The 19,083-nt window shown below is 44.7% G+C and overlaps 1 protein-coding gene across 11 annotated transcripts in view; it reads left to right on the top strand.

Annotated features, from left to right (window-relative positions):
- Positions 1-19,083, top strand: part of LOC133398128 (A-kinase anchor protein 13) — a 224,464-nt gene that overhangs the window by 36,438 nt on the left and 168,943 nt on the right. For all 11 annotated transcript variants that reach the window (XR_009767767.1, XM_061669758.1, XM_061669769.1 and 8 more), the window contains exons 3-5: positions 3,776-3,944; positions 13,390-13,553; positions 13,621-13,792. Coding sequence is in view for 10 of the 11 variants with exons in the window: in XM_061669758.1 (XP_061525742.1) it covers positions 3,776-3,944; positions 13,390-13,553; positions 13,621-13,792 (505 nt within the window). In the remaining variant the exon portion in view is untranslated. The remainder of the gene's footprint in view (positions 1-3,775; positions 3,945-13,389; positions 13,554-13,620; positions 13,793-19,083) is intronic.

Genomic DNA, 19,083 nt, shown 5'->3' with positions numbered 1-19,083 from the left:
GCCGTACGCAGCCATGCCACCGAGCCAGGCTGCTACAGCCAGACTACAGCTAAGTATGTCAAAACACACAAGGAATTTGTCTCTGGTAGTTGGAGCCGCTGTAGTACGGCAATAGTCAGCCATTTGACAGAAAATACTTTTGAGACATAAAAACACAGTACAGCGAGTCACTGAGCAATGAAAGGTTAACGTTTATGCCTTTTTTATTTTTTTGGTGACTTGTGCAAATGATGCAGCGTGCTCTAGCAATTTAGAGCAGATTGAGATGTCTAATAGAGCAATAATCTGGTACAGTGACCACTGTGCAAATGACACACAGACTTCAATAAGTTTAAGCAGTTGAAAGTGACTCGTAGTTTGATCATCTGGAACAGTGTCAATTGTGCAAATGATGCAGATACTTCTCAAGCTTGTGAGTGGCCAATGATGGTCAAGAACAGAAATGCAAATATTGTAGAATGGCGAGACAACTACAGTGAGTGCATGAATAATGTATAATTGGTCCAACAGAGATGTGACAACAATCTCAAGACAAAATTGCCAGCATGTTACATTGGAATTGTAAGTTAACTGTTTAAAAAGTTAATGGCAAGAGGGAAGAAGCTGTTGAATTGTCTGCTAGATTTAGTTTGTATTGTTTGGGAAGGGGCGGCACGGTGGCCGACTGGTTAGAGCGTCAGCCTCACAGTTCTGAGGACCCGGGTTCTATCCCTGGCCCCGCCTGTGTGGAGTTTGCATGTTCTCCCCGTGCCTGCGTGGGTTTTCTCCGGGCACTCCGGTTTCCTCCCACATCCCAAAAACATGCATGAATTGGAGACTCTAAATTGCCCGTAGGCATGACTGTGAGCGTGAATGGTTGTTTGTTCCTATGTGCCCTGCGATTGGCTGGCAACCAGTTCAGGGTGTACCCCGCCTCCTGCCCGATGACAGCTGGGATAGGCTCCAGCACGCCCGCGACCCTAGTGAGGAGAAGCGGCTCAGAAAATGGATGGATGGATGTTTGGGAAGGAGATGGAAGAGGTGGAGACCAGGATGTGGAGGATCCCAGAGGATTTTGCATGCTCTTGTCTTAGTTCTGGCAGTGTGCAAGTCCTCAAGGGTGGGTAGGGGGGGTACCGACATTTTTTACAGCAGTTTTGATTGTCCGTTGCAGTCGGAGTTTGTCCTAGTTTGTGACAGCACCAATCCAGACTGTGATGGATGAACACAGGACTGATTCGATGACTGCTGTGTAGCACTACCTCAACTGCTCCTGTGGAAGGCCGTGTTTCTTCAGAAGCCGCAGGAAGTGCATCTACTGCTGGGCCTTTTTGAGGATGGAATTGATGTTGATCGCCCACTTCAGGTCCTGAGAGACTGTAATTCCCAGGAACTTGAAGGTCTCAACGGTTGACACAGGGCAGTTGGACAGTGTGAGGGGCAGCTGTGGCGAAGGATGCTTCCTGAAGTCCACGATCATCACTACAGTCTTGAGCGTGTTCAGCTCCAGGTTGTTGGCCGCACCACAGCTCCAGCTCCTCCACTTCCTGTCTATATGCAGACTTGTCACGGTCTTGGATGAGGCCGATTACTGTGGTGTCGTCTGCAAACTTCAGGAGTTTGACTGCTGGGTGCGTTGAGGTGCAGTCAGTGTAGAGAGAGAAGAGCAGCGGAGGACACATCCTTGGGGCGCCCCAGTGCTAATGGTGCGTGTGGATGAGGTGGTGTCCCCCAGCCTCACCTGCTGTGTCCTGCCCGTCAGGAAGCTGTAAATCCACTGGCAGATGGCAGGCGAGACGCTGAGCTGGAGAAGCTTGGCGGAGAGTAGTTTGGGGATGATGGTGTTCAACGTAGAGCTGAAGTCTACGAACAGGAACCTCTCATAAGTCCCCGTGCCATAGTCACAGGCCGTAGTCACTCAGACCCGAGATTGCAGGTTTCTTGGGGACTGAGATGATGGTTAAGCATTTGAAACAGAATGGTACGTCACACAGTCCCAGAGCTCTACTGAAGATCACTGTGAAGATTGGAGCGAGCTGGTCCATGCAGACTTTGAGGCAGGATGGCCCTGCCGCTTTGTTGATCTTTTGCTGTTTGAAGATGCGTCTCACATCCTGTTTATGGATGGTAAACGCAGAAGGGTGAGTCAGGGGTATGATGGTGGTCGGTGGTGCGGCTGGGTGGGTGTGGGTTGTGAAAGTGTCTTTTTCAAATCTGCAGTCGAAGGTGTTCAAGTCGTCATTGAGTCCTTTATTGTTCTTTGCTTGTGGGGATGGTCTCTTGTTGGTTCACGATTGTCATCCACGCCAGATTGACTTAGTTGTTACATCTTTATTGCATAATTTCTCTGCGCTCTGAATTTCTTGAGTCAGCTGGTTTCTAATGCAATTATACAGTTTGTTGTTTTTGAACATGCGAAATGTGTTTGTTGGTACACATAAATTTTCACAGAAACTAGTATAGGATGTGACACAGCCCGTATATTCATCTAGGCTTCCAGTTGAAGTTTCAAAAACACCGCAGTCTGTGCAGTCTAAACAGTCTTGAAGTTCTATCTTTTTCTCATAGGTCCACTTCTTCACTGTTTAAACCACAGGGTTCGCACATTTAAGTTTTTGCCTGTATGTTGGTATAAGGTGAACTGAGCAATGATCAGACGATCAGACGATCCCAGAGCTGCACGGGGGATAGCAAGGTATGTGTCATATAGCGTGGTATAGCAAGTGGTCTAGAATGTAGTTTTCCCTGATAGGACAGTCAATAATGTTGCTTGTATATAGAGTTTGTGGTTGAATTTAGCTTTGTCAAAGTCCCCAAGAATAATGAAGGCTGAATTTGGGTACTTTTTTTCAAGTTTGTTTACTTGTTCAGTGAGCGTTAGCAGTGCGGCATTCGCGTTAGCTTGAGGAGGAATGTAGACACTCGCGAGTATGAATCAAGCGAACTTGCCCGGAGAGTAGAATGACTCACAGTTCAAAAACAGCGAATCCACGTCCAGGCTGCAGTGTGTGTTGAGCTCTGTGACGGGGGGGGTAAAGCGGCACGGTGGTCGACTGGTTAGAGCGTCAGCCTCACAGTTCTGGGGACCGGGGTTCAATCCCCGGCCCCGCCTGTGTGGAGTTTGCATGTTCTCCCCGTGCCTGCTCCCCGTGCCTGCGTGGGTTTTCTCCGGCCACATCCCAAAAACATGCATTAATTGGAGACTCTAAATTGCCCGTAGGTGTGACTGTGAGTGTGAATGGTTTGTTTGTTTGTATGTGCCCTGCGATTGGCTGGCAACCAGTTCAGGGCTCCTGCCCAATGATAGCTGGGATAGGCTCCAGCACGCCCGCGACCCTAGTGAGGGGAAGCCGCTCAGAAAATGGATGGATGGATGCGGGGGTAACTCGCCGTGCTCGGTGCTGCAACTTTCGTTCGCTTCAGTAATAGCCTTTTCGCGGTGTAATCTTAAACCCAGAGGATCCTGACAACTGTACGTAGAGTTTTCCCAACATGGAGTGGCGTTTCCAAGTGAAAATACACACAAATACAATCAAAAACATGGATCATTAGTAGACACACAAAAGGAGCACATCGAGACAAAGCCAAAATCTATTTTGTGGCGGTCCTCCACAAATAAATGGGAAGGGGGAAACCCTGGAGTACATTGAGACGTCATTATTCCAGTGTTTTTGTTTGGAGGTGTGCCATGAGGTTTTTAATCAGTAAAATGTGTGCCTTAGCCCATTAACGGTATGGAAAGACTGTATGTAGAACACTTATTCAGCCACCCTCCCTTGTCTGTCCATGCGTGCAGGGCCGCTGCGTGATCACAGTGCAGCTCACTGATGAAGAGCTTGACGTGAACGAAGACGGCGGTGCTGCCATCACCACCAACTACTTCCTGCTCTTTGCAGGCAGCACCCAGAGGCACCTGAGCAGCACTCTGAGGAGTGGCCATGACACCCTGCAGGCGCTGTGTCCTGGTAAGACGCTTGTACAGATTTTCACCACGTCCCTAATGAGGAATATTAGCGGCACACTGAAAAGAGAAAACACAGTTATAGTGGAACCTAGGTTTACGCTAGGTCACTAACAAATGATTTTAGAATCAATTTTCCTCTTGATTATTGGTCGATCATTCGAATAATAATCGCCCGCTATTACTATTATTGTTATTATTATTTTGCTTCTACATATATCACTTTACACTTGAGACTATGTAAGTCCCAGGATGCATGTGTCATGGAAACAATGAGTCCTACCCTGGGAACAATGAGTCCCTGCAACTTATCATCACGGAATCCTCCGCTATATCACGGTTCTTGCTTCGGGGTCCCGCTATATTGCACATTTTTATTGCAGTTGTTAGTCTATTTTTTTTTTTTTTTTTATTTTTTTACTGTCAGGACAATATTTTTGTGTTATCCATTGCTCTTCCTCGCTCTCAGTATATTATATGGCTGGCAACCAGTTCTGGGTGTACCCCGCCTCCTCCCCGATGATAGCTGGGATAGGCTCCAGCACTCCCGCGACCCTTGTGAGGATAAGCGGCTCAGAAAATGGATGGATGGATAGGCCTGTCACGATTGCAAATATTTAGGGACGATATATTTTTCCCAAAAACTATCACGACAAACGATAGTATCGTTTTTTTATGCCGCTGATATAGTGATATTAGAACATAATAATGCACGTACCGTAATTACTCGTGTATAATGCGCACCCCCCCCCCCCCCCAAAATGTCAAAAGTCAATAGTGCGCATTATACATGGGTATAGGGGCAAATGGAAAAAACTTTCACATTTTATAAATGTATGCCGCCATCTAGAGGTTATGAAAAAGCTGTACACTTTCATTCCAAAATTCCACCGCCACCTAGAGGTTATGAGAAAGGTGTACACTTTCATTCTAATATGTCACTGCCACCTAGTGGTTATAAAAAAAGGTATAGCCTACACTTTCATTCCAATATGACAGGGGGCGTACGTACGTATGGCTGCATATATGTACAGTTGTGCTCATAAGTTTACATACCCTGGCAGAATTTGTGAAATATTGTTTTTTCTTTTTTTAAATATGACCAATGACTGAGCAACAACCATCATTAATTTCTTTATGGTTATGTTTTGTTTAATTTTTTAAAAATATGACTGATGACGGCGGCACGGTGGCCGACTGGTTAGAGCGTCAGGCTCACAGTTCTGAGGACCCGGGTTCAATCCCCGTCCCCGCCTGTGTGGAGTTTGCATGTTCTCCCCGTGCCTGCGTGGGTTTTCTCCGGGCACTCCGGTTTCCTCCCACATCCCAAAAACATGCATTAATTGGAGCCTCTAAATTGCCCGTAGGCATGACTGTGAGTGCGAACGGTTGTTTGTTTCTATGTGCCCTGCGATTGGCTGGCAACCAGTTCAGGGTGTACCCCGCCTTCTGCCCGATGACAGCTAGGATAGGCTCCAGCACGCCCGCGACCCTAGTCAGGAGAAGCGGCTCAGAAAATGGATGGATGGATGACTGATGACTGGAGACTGAACAGCAACCATCATTAATTTCTTTATGTTTAATGATAATGCTTTTCTGAAGTTCTTGACCATTTGATTTGAATCACATTAAAATAAAATTTAATGTGTTTCGACTCCTTCATGTTTTTCTTTAAAGAATTGTACCCATCTTACAAATTCTGCCTGGGTAATCAAACATATGAGCACAACTATGTGCCATGTCAAATCTCCCTTTCATAGGCAAGATTGTTGAGAAACCTATTTTCAATCAACTCAGTAATTTCTTGAATTTAAATGGACTTTTTGACAAATTTCAATCAGTGTTCCAAACTCATTAGAGTACAGAATCTGCTCTTATCAAAGTGTTAAATGATATAAGGTTGAATACTGACTCTGGAAAGGTGTCAATTCTGGTCTTGTTGGACCTCAGTGCGGCTTTTGATACGGTAGATCATAATATACTGCTGAACAGGTTGGAAACATGGGTAGCACTAAATGGAACAGTCCTTGGTTCAGGTCCTACCTGGAGGAAATGACTTATTTTGTAATCATTGGAAGTGTTCAATCTCATCGAATGGTAATGACCTATGGGGTCACTCAAGGGTAGGTTCTTGGACCCCTCCTGTTCAGCCTGTATATGCTACCCTTGGGCCAAATTCTTCAGAACTTTAATTTTGACTATCATAGTTATGCAGATGACACACAGTTATATCTAGCAGTGTCTCCAGATGACTACAATTCAATTGAGGTGTTGTGTCACTGTATAAAACAGATAAATATCTGGATGCGGGCTGCTGGTACCTATCCCAGCTATCTTCGGACAGGAGGCGGGGGACACCCTGAACCGGTCGCCAGCCAATCGCGGGGGACACAGAAACAAACAACCATTCGCACACACATTCACACCTACGGGCAATTAAGAGTTCTCAATCAACCTTCCACGCATGTTTTGGGGCTGTGGGAGGAAATCAGAGTGCCTGGAGAAAACCCACCCAGGCACGGGGAGAACATGCAAATTCCACACAGGTTTATGAGGGATGGAAATCCATCCTTAAACTGCTTATGTTGGTACTGAGTGTCGTTTTTGACAAAGTTTATCATTGGCCCAACACTGCGTTCGTCCATCTGCAGTAAATGTGTGTGTAAAAAAATTGTTTCCGGCGGAAACAATTCTTTTTTCTTTTTTGGTCCGGGCGGAGCTTTGAGGTAGAAATTTTGCATCAACCCAATTTCGGAGTTGACTTAGCAGAGTTATTTGATTATTATTATTTTTTATTTTTTCCAGCCCTAGTTTACGCATTTGTACTGCGAACCAAAAAGTTCAAATTTTAATTGTTTACCATTTCAATGAATGGAAATGAAAATAAATTGTTCAATGCCAAGGATGAGTAAAATTGTTCTTTAAAAGCCAAACTTTCAGTGCCAAGAACAACTTCAGGCGTTTTTGCTTTTTTTTTTTTTTTTTACCTCCACAATGAAGTGGCTTCCAGACAAAGCGTATTTTCAATAGGTAATGACACAAAATCACCAAAAGATGGCAGCGATGTACCATTTACAGGGCTCAAGACAATGACCAAAATGGTCAGATAGGCGACCCTTTTACTTGAGTCAACATTATTGTCAAGTAACAGTACTCTTACTTGAGTAAGTTTGGCTACTCGACCCACCTCTGGAGCGGACATCCTCTATTGCTACTCTTACGTTTAAGCAACAACTCATTAGATCAGCCCGTGTTGTATTTGTTGGACTCCTCTTTTGTATTTTTGCGTTAAGGTGCTGCGGGTCGTGGCCCTGATTGTGGTCCCAGCGGAACCGCGAAGCACACGTAACATCAGTGACAAGAGTTGATCCGTTAGTACATCCATCCATCCATTTTCTGAGCCGCTTCTCCTCACTAGGGTCGCGGGCGTGCTGGAGCCTATCCCAGCTGTCATCGGGCAGGAGGCGGGGTACACCCTGAACTGGTTGCCAGGCAATCGCAGGGCACATACAAACAAACAACCATTTGCACTCACATTCACACCTACGGGCAATTTAGAGTGTTCAATTAACGTGCATGTTTTTGGGATGTGGGAGGAAACCGGAGTGCTCGGAGAAAACCCACGCAGGCACGGGGAGAACATGCAAACTCCACACAGGTGGGGCCGGGGATAGAACCCGGGTCCTCAGAACTGTGAGGCTGATGCTCTAACCAGTCGTCCACCGTGCCGCCAAATAGCCAATAAAAACGGAAAAATATTGTATTTAAAATATTCCTGAGGAGGAGGATGAATTTGGGATTATCTTTTGAAGTTGGTAATTATGAAAAATGAAGAGCAACAGACAATGAGTTTAGTCAATTATTTTCCAGAATGAGAGTGTTTAAAGAGGATGATGCTATTCATGTGGCACAGCTTGAAGCAGGTGCAGGTGGAGATGGGCCTGGCTCAAGTTGGAGACCAAAACAAAAAAGCAAAGACATAAGGCAAATTTAATTTGAATCTTAAATTTGTATATCAGGTGACACCTTGGATGACTGGTTAGCACACCTGCCTCACAGTTCTGAAGACTGGGGTTCAAATCCCGGCCCCGCCTGTGTGGAGTTTTCATGTTCTCCTCGTGCCTGCGGGGGTTTTCTCCTGGAACTTCGGTTTCCTCCCACATCCCAAAAACATGCAGTAATTGAAGACTCTAAATTGCCCGACAGTATGAATGTGTGTCCCTCCTTGAGCTGTCACCTTATCGTGGTGAAGGGCTTTGTGTGTCCCAATGATCCTAGGAGCTAAGTTGTCTGGGGCTTTATGCCCCTGGCAGAGTCACCCATGACAAACAGGTCCTAGGTGAGGGACCAGACAAAGCACGGCTCAAAGACCCCTTATGATGACGACAAACAATGGACTTTGTTTTCCTTTGCCCAGACGCGGGTCACCGGGGCCCCCCACTGGAACCAGGCCTGGTGGTGGGGCTCGAAGGCAAGCGCCTGGTGGCCGGGCCTGCACCCCATGGGGTAACGTGGGTCCCCCTTCCCATGGGCTCACCACCTGTGGGAGGGGTCCTTGGGGTCGGGTGCAGTGTGAGCTGGGCGGTGGCCGAAGGCGGGGGACCTTGCTGATCCGATCCCCGGCGACAGAAGCTAGCTCTAGGGACGTGGAATGTCACCTCTCTGGCAGGGAAGGAGCCCGAGCTGGTGTGTGAGGTCGAGAGATATAGTCGGACTCGCTTCCACACACAGCTTGGGCTCTGGTACCAGTCCTCTCGAGAGGGGTTGGACTCTCCTCCACTCTGGAGTTGCCCACAGTGAGAGGCGCCGAGCAGGTGTGGGTATACTTATTGCTCCCCGGCTTGGTGCCTGTACGTTGGGGTTCACCCCGGTGGACGAAAGGGTAGCCTCTCTCCGCCTTCAGGTGGGGGGACGGGTCCTGACTGTTGTTTGTGCCTATGCATCAAACAGCAGTTCAGAGTACCCAGCCTTTTGGAGTCCTTGGAGGGGGTGCTGGAGAGCGCTCCCGCTGGGGACTCCATCGTTCTGCTGGGGGACTTCAATGCTCACGTGGGCAATGACAGTGAGACCTGGAAGGGCGTGATTGGGAGGAATGTCCCCCCATGATCAGAACCCGAGTGGTGTTCTGTTATTGGACTTCTGTGCTCATCACGGATTGTACATAACGAACACCATGTTCAAGCATAAGGGTGTCCACACGTGCACTTGGCACCTAGGTCGCAGTTCGATGATCGACTTTGTGGTCGTGTCATCGGACTTGCGGCCGCATGTCTTGGACACTCGGGTGAAGAGAGGGACGGAGCTGTCAACTGATCACCACCTGGTGGTGAGTTGGTTCTGATGGTGGGGAAAGATGCCGGCCCAACATGGAAGGCTCAAACATATTGTGAGGGTCTGCTGGGAACGTCTGGCAGAATCCCCTGTCAGAAGGAGTTTCAACTCCCACCTCCGACAGAACTTTGCTCATGTTCCGGGGGAAGCGGGGGACATTGAGTCCGAGTGGACCATCTTCCGCGCCTCCATTGCTGAGGCGGCCGACCGCAGCTGTGGCCGTACGGTGGTCGGTGCCTGTCGTGGCGGCAATCCCCGAACCCATTGGTGGACACCAACGGTGAGGGATGCCGTCAAGATGAAGGAGGAGTCCTATCGGGCCTTTTTGGCCTGTGGGACTCCTGAGGCAGCTGATGGGTACCGGCTGGCCAAGCGGAATGCAGCTCTGGTGGTCGCTGACCTCCTCAATTCCACTGACACGCCTTCCCATGAGTCTGGGTTCACTGAGGCGGGCTCTCCTATCTCTGGGTTTGAGGTTACCGAGGTGGTTAAAAAGCTCCTCTGTGGCGGGGCCCCAGCGGTGGATGAGATTAGCCCGGAGTTCCTAAAGGCTCTGGATGTTGTGGGGCTGTCCTGGTTGACACGCCTCTGCAACATCGCGTGGACAGTGCCTCTGGATTGGCAGACTGGGGTGGTGGTCCCCCTTTTTAAGAAGGGGGACCGGAGGGTGTGTTCCAACTTCAGGGGGATCACACTCCTCAGCCTCCCTGGTAAGGTCTATTCAGGGGTGCTGGAAAGGAGGGTCCGTCGGGAAGTCGAATCTCAGATTCAGGAGGAGCAGTGTGGTTTTCGTTCTGGCCGTGGAACAGTGGACCAGCTCTACACCCTCGGCAGGGTCCTCGAGGGTGCATGGGAGTTTGCCCAACCAGTCTACATGTGTTTTGTGGACTTGGAGAAGGCGTTCGACCGTGTCCCTCGGGGAGTCCTGTGGAGGGTGCTTCCGGAGTATGGGCCCTGTACTACCGGAGTCAGAGTTTGGTCCGCATATCCGGCAGTAAGTCGGACTCGTTCCCGGTGAGGATTGGACTCCGCCAAGGCTGCCCTTTGTCACCGATTCTGTTCATAACTTTTATGGACAGAATTTCTAGGCGCAGCCGAGGCGTAGAGGGGGTTCGGTTTGGTTGCCTCAGTATTGCATCTCTGCTTTTTGCAGATGATGTGGTTATGTTGGCTTCATCAAGCCGTGACCTCCAACTCTCACTGGAGCAGTTCGCAGCCGAGTGTGAAGCGGTTGGGATGAGAATCAGCACCTCCAAATCTGAGACCACGGTCTCAAAAAGGGTGGCATGCCCTCTTCAGGTCGAGGATGAGATCCTGCCCCAAGTGGAGGAATGGACGACCCAGGACACGCTGGAGAGACTACGTCCTTCGGCTGGACTGGGAACGCCTCGGGATCCGCCCGGAACTTTATCGAGCTCCGGAAGAGCTGGATAAAGTGGCTGGGGAAAGGGAAGTCTGGGCTTCCCTGCTAAAGCTACTGCCCCCGTGAGCGGTAGAAAATGGATGGATGGATGGAATGAATGTAAGTGCAAACGGTTGTTTGTTTCTATGTCTCCTGCGATTGACTGGCGACCGGTTCAGGGTGTACCCCGCCTCTCGCCCGAAGATAGCTGGAATAGGCTCCAGCACGCCTGCGACCCTAGTGAGGATGAGCGGAACGAAAGATGAATGAATGAATTTGTATATCAACATGCACTTGAGCGGTGTCAATAGGTTTTTCTGCAAGAAGAAGATTTATTTTTTATTGCCTTATTGTAGTATTAAGAGTCTTCCAGATTGCGTAACTTATATTAAAATAAAAACAATTCTCTGCGGGGGCCGGGGGGCATTATTACAATGCATGATTTTGCTTCTACCCATATGATCAAAACATGAAATATTATCTGTATTATTTTTGCTTTTAAAGAATAATTCTGAAGTTCCATCCATCCATCCATTTTCTGAGCCGCTTATCCTCACTAGGGTCGCGGGCGTCCTGGAGCCTATCCCAGCTGTCATCGGGCAGGAGGCGGGGTACACCCTGAACTAGTTGCCAGCCAATCGCAGGGCACATACAAACAGACAACCATTCGCACTCACAGTCACACCTACGGGCAATTTAGAGTCTCCAATTTATGCATGTTTTTGGGATGTGGGAGGAAACCGGAGTGCCTGGAGAAAACCCACGCAGGCACAGGGAGAACATGCAAACTCCACACAGTCGGGGCCGGGGATTGAACCCGGGTCCTCAGAACATACATTTATAAAATGTGAACGTTTTTTCCATTTGCCCCTATACATATGTATAATGCACACTATCAACTTTCAACAATTTTATGGGGAAAAAAAATTGCACATTATACATGTGAAATTACTGTACTTGAGCAGTGGAAATGTTTTTATGCGTGAAGAAAATGTGTTTATTTTGCCTTCTTGCATGGCAGCAGTCGCCCATTAGTGCATGAATATGTGTTTGTGTGAGTGGGTGAATGTGAAGCTTTGTAAAGTGCTTTGGGCACTGTGATGGTGAAATAAAGCGCTATAGTGCAGTCCATTTACTATTTATTGTACTCTTCAGAGTCTTCCAGATTGCTTAATTTATTTTAAAATCAAAAAAATTCTCTGCGGGGGCCCAAGGGATCCCCCTAGACCCCCCTACAATCTATTTTTTTTTTGGTCACCCTTTTCATGCCTTTGGTGTTTGCATGTCTGCTTTTTGCAATTATGAATTAAATTCTCTCAAAGTAACATTTTTCTTTAATAAGTGATTTTTTTATTTTTTGCAACTTCATACAAAGTTGTAAGTTTATGAGGAAGAATAATCGTTATATGAAGGGAAAAAAGTTAGTATTAGAGTTTTACATTTTATTCAGTTCCTTAAAGGTTGTCAGTGACAGTTTGACCCTGGAAAAGCTCACCTTTCCTGGTCACAAAATAATCAAGTAATCAGGTAATTATAATAATAATAATAATAATGTCACATCTATAGCCATCTGGGGGCATCTGTTGCACAATCTATTTAGGTATGTCTTCTCGAATTAGAATAAATATATTCTAATTCATTGTGAGGATAAGCGGTAAAGAAAATGGATGGATAGCTGTATGGGATGTACCTGTATATAATAAAACTCCCTCTGGAGCCAGGTTAGCATTGCAAATTAGAATCAGTTCTCAATTGTTAGCAGAAAGAATACTGTACATATTTTACCATGGAAAAAAGTTATATTATCAAAAGAATTATTATCCAATTAAAAAAACTAAATGTGTTGGTTAAGTGAAAGACTTAATCAGGGGTGTCAAACTCATTGTAGTTCAGGGTCCACATAAAGCCAATTTTTTTTAGTTTTTGTATTTTATTTGTTAAACAGGTTGACAAGAAAAAAGTATGCAAACTAAGAATCTTCAACTTCTTAAAGAAAAATAAAATGGAATATAAGAAAAAAAAAGGTATAGGATAGATCATTAACAGCAATAATTTTTAAAAGGGATAGCAAGAAGTCTTAAGAGACTTTTCCAGTCCTATGCCCTACAATTTCAGTCATCGCTCAAAGCAAAAAAGGTCCGCAATTTTCAAATTAGCTTCTGCTATTTATGTTTTAAGTTATAAAAATACAGGTGAGAGAGAAAAAGGGGGAAAAAAATCAATGCTGATATTGTAGGACATACAAAAGAAGAAGTATTCCATAACTCAGGAAGCAAAGAAAAAGCACGATAAAACGTGATCGTGAGTTTTTCTCGTAACTATTAAATTTTTGGCATTTAACTTTTCTTCAATTTGGCAAGAGTCTGACACATTTGTAGTTCCTTTGAGCAGTTATTCCACAAACTAACACCTTTAAATATAAGACAATGGAGTTTAGCATTGGTGGCTTGGATACACAGTTGGCCTGGCCTCTCTGGATCCTATCCTGAGTGAGGATCAGCGGTACGGAAAATTAATGTTTTTTTTTTTTGTGTGTGAAAAATGTTGTAATAGTCAGAGAAAAAATATTTGTATGAAAAAAAACTTTTTTTTTTTTTCACTTGTTTTCAGTAAATTAGTCATAGTATTAAAAGACAAAATGTTGTTGTGTCGCGAATTGTTTTTTAAAAACCCAACTTTTGTTGTTCATTTCTGCTTGTCTTCTTTCTCCATGAAGCTCACGAGTGTTGCGAGGAGGTTTCAGTCACCCTGTGTTCCATCACTCGCTGCAACCCCGAGGCCTCAGAGGAGCTGACGACGGGCTCATCTCACATTGCTCCTTTAGCGCAACATCGCTTCACCTTCGTTCAAGACTTGGCTTTTGACATGGCCCAGTTTTTGGTGAGGAAAAAACTGTCAAATGTTAGAATAGAAATGTTGTTTCAGCAATGTACACTCTACCACCCAGGTGAGCACGGTGGGCCGCACAGATGGTTTGGATGGGGCGCTGGTCCTGGACGAGTGTCACATCCCCGTGCTGGAGTGCGAGCGTCTGGATGAGAATTTGGCCTTGGCCCTCCAGCACATCCCGCTCCCATCGGGATGGAACTTGCTGGGGAACCAATACTCTGATAGCGCCGGTAAGACGCGTAATATTTTCTGAAAGAACACATATTTTACCGCATTTTACCACATATTTGTAATACAGTCTTCCCTCACCACTTCGCGCATCACGTTTCGCGGCTTAAGTGCTTCGCGGGTTTTTCCAAAATATTCATAAAAAAAACAAAATTGGCCATATCGGCAGCCATGTTGCGGAAAGATGCGTTTTTTCATGTTGATGCGCGTGAGAGAAGGTTTCCCTGCATGCCAAACAAAGAGATGAGTTGACTCAGAGGCTTTGTACATGCCTGTACTGTATGGGCACTCATACAAGGTGCGTGATTTGGTTCCCCGCGCGACATCGACCAATGAGAGCACGAGTGGATTTATCCCGTGAGCTGATTGGCTGCGCATCATCGCAGCCTCACCCGCATCTTCCCTTGTTTTGTCTTGCCAGTCTCGTCCAAGCTGTTGTGTTCGCAATAACTTTTTTTGTTTAAGCAAAAAAAATTTTTATTAGTTAAGCAAGCCCTTACAATGCCACCGAAGCGCTGTGCCCCTGCGAAAGCTTCCTCCGGGGCGCCCAAGATAAGAAAAAGATGACCACCAGTGAAAAAGTGACATTTTTAGATTTTATCAAAGAGGGCAGAAGTTATGCATCTGTGGCACACCATTATGGCGTGAATCAATCTACAGTGCGGTACATAAAGAAAGAGGAAGCAAACATCCACAAAACTGCTTCAATAACCTTCAATAAGGAAGTGAAACGTGTGGTAACTCCGTGTAAAAAGAGAATTGTGAAAATGGAAGTTGCATTGGCATTGTGGATTGCTGATTGCAGGGAAAAGACAGTGAGTTTGGACACTAATATTATCAGGACAAAGGCCAAAGCTCTCTACGACCAAATCTTGCCCGATGACGACAATGAAAAGGCTGAAGAAGGTGCTGATGAATGTTAATTACTGTATAATAAATGTTAATTACTGTATAAGGTTTTATAATTACAGATTTAAGTCAATACGAATATAACAAATATGTAAAGAATAAGTACTGTTTACATATTTTAAACATTCTGGTACCCACATACACATCAGAGAAAATTCCCAGGGGGGGGGGGTGGGGTTGGGGCAAATCCTACTTCGCGGTTTTTCACCTTTCGCGTGGGGTTCTGGTCCCCATTAACCGCGAAAAATGAGGGAACACTGTATTACCAGAAAAAACATACATTTTACCAGCAAAAAGAGATAAATTACATAATAAGATAATATTTGTTTTTACAAGAAAGAAGTCATAATTTTATCAGGAAAAAGTAGTAATATTACCAAATAATGCACACTTTACTGGGAGGGATAAAAAATTGGGGAGAAAAATAATCGAAATGTTACCAGAAATAATTTTTTTTACTACCAGAAAAATATTATTTTTTTTCCCCGAGAAGAAAAAGTCTTGCCATAATTTCTCATGTATAATGCACAATTTGTTGTATGAATAAAGTAAATAAAGTCGTTATTGTATTATACAGTGCTGTGATAAAGAATTGGACCCCTTCTCAAATTCTTATATTTTTGCATAGCTTCCCCACTTTGTTTAAAGTCACCAAACAAATGACAAATATAAATATAACCCACATGAACTTAAAATGCCATTTTTAAATGATTTCATTTATTAAGGAAAAAAAAACTATTCAAAGTTACCTGGCCCTGTGTGAAAAAGTAATTACCCCCATTGTTAAATCATGAGTTAACTGTGGCTAATCAGAATTTTGGGTTAATTTTCACCGATCACACCCAAGCCTGATTACCACCAGACCTGTTCAATCAAGAAATCACTTAACTCATTCCCTGCCAATGGGTGGGGGAGGGTCTTGTGCAGTTTATGTGTGGTCGTCAAGCCTCTGGATAACTGCAATGAGGAATGGCACCCTGTAGAGGGCCTTGAGGTGAACGTCGCTCCCTCAGATTGAAGAAGAGGAAAAAGAAGGAGGGGGCGGGGGGGAGGAGACAATGAGAAGATGCAAGCATAATCGCGGAAAAGAAAGAAGACAAAATGAAAACAAATCTAAAAAAAAAAAAAAAAAAAAGCTTTCGGTACAAGAAATTTAATGCGCCAAGGCAAGAAAAATATTCCTCCAACCGACAGGAATGACGCCTTAGATCATGCGGGGGAATAAAGGATGACACGCTGAGCCGATCCCTTTGTTGCAAAGCTATCGCCCAAAATGCCATGCCATATGGAGAGATGCTCTCGACCGCTTGCCAGCTGATCGTCTGCCGACCAGGATTTGAGTAAATGGGATCCTAAATCGTGATGAGTGAACTCCTTCTGGATCGCCTGGAAGCAGCGAGCTTCATTCGGAGCTTCCTCCAGGTTGATAATGGAGACGAAGGTAACTCGTTTGCAGCTCGCATTAGCTACATTTAGCGAGCAAACACACTCCTTCAATCCTTGTTACATAAAAACATAATCTAGTCCTACTAGTTCACATTACAATGTAACATCCGTTGCCAGTACTGATTTGAATTTTCCATTTCCAGCTCGTCCAGCTCGCAGTAATTCAACACCCATGAGTCGGATGTCTTTTAGGATTGCAACAAAGAAAAGCCTTTGCAAAACACGTCATCAATAAAAAGTATTCTCTCGTAATCGTATGTATTTTTTTTTAAACTTACAGCAGACGTTCGACTCCCATTCCAGTATGCAGTGTAAGCAAAAAAAAAAAAGGAAACTGCAAACTTTTTTTTTCCTCCACGTCCCATTACAGCAAATTCAACAATGCATTTTTATATTAACAGTTATATTTCTACACTGCACATTTTGTGCTTCGAGCAGAAGTAGAGACTGGTTTCAAGGACAATGACAACCACACAAGATCCCGTTCACCACCACCAAAAAATAAAATCCAGATGTGGATAAAACGTTGCTACATTTTATGTGCAAGGTAATAAAAACCTGGACAATTGAGCAAACGGTAGAGGAGTAGAATTTGGAGGAAGAACATGTGGGAGCCCCATTTGTTCATGCAATTTTGTCAAATGTAAATTCTGTACATACTTGTAAATACATTACTTTTCTGTCAAAAGTACTTTGTCAGTGTTGTTTTGTGTTCAGATGTTTGAGATTGCCATTAAAGAAAAAAATATTGGTGTCAAGTCATTGTTCTGCTTGATCTGTCCTGTCCTCCAGAAACAGATTTGGCTGAAAGAAGACAATATTAGATTGCTGATTACTAAAGAACGGTATAAACTAGAGAGAGAAAAAAGTCTGATCTTTCTTTTGGTGAGTTTGGTGTTTACATAGTCATAGTACACAATATACGATGGTCTTGGGCTGCCTTCCTCCTTCAGGACCTGGACAACTTGCTGTGATTGATGGAACCATGTTCTACTCTTTAAGAGAAAATCCTGAAAGCAATTGCTCTTCCATCAGTCTGTGACCTCAAGCTGAAGCGCACCTGGGTTTCTGCATCTGGATAATGATTCAAAACACACTAGCAAGTCAACTTCTGAATGGCTTCAGAAAACTAAATGGTTTTGGAGTGGCCTTGTCAAAGTGCAGAATTGAATCTGATTGAAATGCAATGCGGCACGGTGGACGACTGGTTAGAGCGTCTGCCTCACAGTTCTGAGGACCGGGGTTCAATCCCCGGCCCCGCCTGTGTGGATTTTGCATGTTCTCCCCGTGCCTGCGTGGGTTTTCTCCGGGCACTCCGGTTTCCTCCCACATCCCAAAAACAGGCATGGTAGGTTAATTGACAACTCTAAATTGCCCGTAGTTGTGCATGTGAGTGTGAATGGTTGTTTGTTTATATGTGCCCTGCGATTGGCTGACAACCAGTTCAAGGTGTACCCCGCTTCCTGCCCGATGATAGCTGGGATTGGCTCCAGCACTCCTGCGACCCTTGTGAGGAGAAGCGGCTCAGACAATGGATGGATGAAATGCAATGGCATGACCTTACAAAGGCCGTTAATGCTAGAAACCTCTCTATTTTTGCTGGATTCAAATAATACTGCAAGGAGCAGTGGGACAAAATATCTCCACAGAGATGTGAAAGACTCATTGCCATTGATAGTAAATGCTTCATTTTAGTTGTTGCTTCTGATGGTGGCCCACACAGTTATTAGGTTTACGGGGCCATTACTTTTTCACACAGGGCTAGGTCCCTTTGAATATTATAATTGTTTCCTTAATAAATTATATCACCATTTTAAAACAGCATTTTAAGTTCACTTGGGTTAAATTTGTCTGACATTTACATTTGTTTGATGATCTTAAACATTAAATTGGGGAAACTATGCATAGCATAACATTTTCTGAACATCTACCAGATTTACCTAAAATGTGTACTTTCTTTCCAATATGATATGTCATCTCTTAATATTATAAATTAATAGATAATACGGAAATTTTTCACTGCCCACTGAGGGTGAGTTAAAACATTTTATCTGACGCCATAACTCTACTCTAAGAGTGCGCGTCGTCTTCACTTTCCAACAACGTTTTGAGTTTCCGAATCGTCCCAGGTGTTGGAAGGCAGTGCAGGAGTACATCTCCGAATGAAAACCCAAGAATCATGACGGCGTTGCGGGTGGACGCCATGTTGCTGTTATCGTATCAGTTGCTTTTAGAGTCTTCGTCAGATTTCAATCTTATACCTCCACTTCACAGAGCTAATCTCCCAAGATAAAAAATGTTGAATAAAAGAACGGCAAATTACTCTGATGCTTTTAAGAACAAAGTGATCACTTTTGTCAAGTCAGAAGCCTTGACCATCTTGAGCCAGCTCGGTTCAGGCAAACTAATATGAGATTATGGAGGAAATCCAAGAAGCAGCTCCTACCTGGTAAGACTATTTTTATGAACAGTACTGAAACGAACTGGTTATGTGTTTTTATTGTTGTGTTTTGCTTTTAGCGGTTGTCGAAGCGTGTTGTGTTGTCTCGCTGAGATGCTGCACTTAGTGCTTTTACAGTGCTTTTACAGCTGCTGAAATAAGTATTTAACACGTCACCATTTTTGTCACTAAATATTTTTCCAAAGGTGCTATTGACATGAAAATGTTGCCAGATGTTGGGAACAACCCAAGTAATCCATACATACGAAGAAAGTAGAACAAATAAGATCCGAAATTAAGTTATGTGTAATAATGCGAAATGACACAGGGAAAAAGTATTGAGCAGGCCAAATGGTATTTATTTAATACTTTGTACAAAAGCCTTTGTTTGCTATGACAGGTTCATTGCGCCTCCTGTAAGGAGAAACTAGTCGCATGCATTGCTCTGGTGTGATTTTGGCCCATTCGTCCACACAAGCAATCTTCAAATCTTGTAGG

This window comes from Phycodurus eques, chromosome 2 (assembly GCF_024500275.1).
Source record: "Phycodurus eques isolate BA_2022a chromosome 2, UOR_Pequ_1.1, whole genome shotgun sequence".
NCBI lineage: Eukaryota > Metazoa > Chordata > Actinopteri > Syngnathiformes > Syngnathidae > Phycodurus > Phycodurus eques.
The sequence above is the reverse complement of the archived record's forward strand: the minus strand, read 5'-3'. Positions and strand labels throughout refer to the sequence as shown.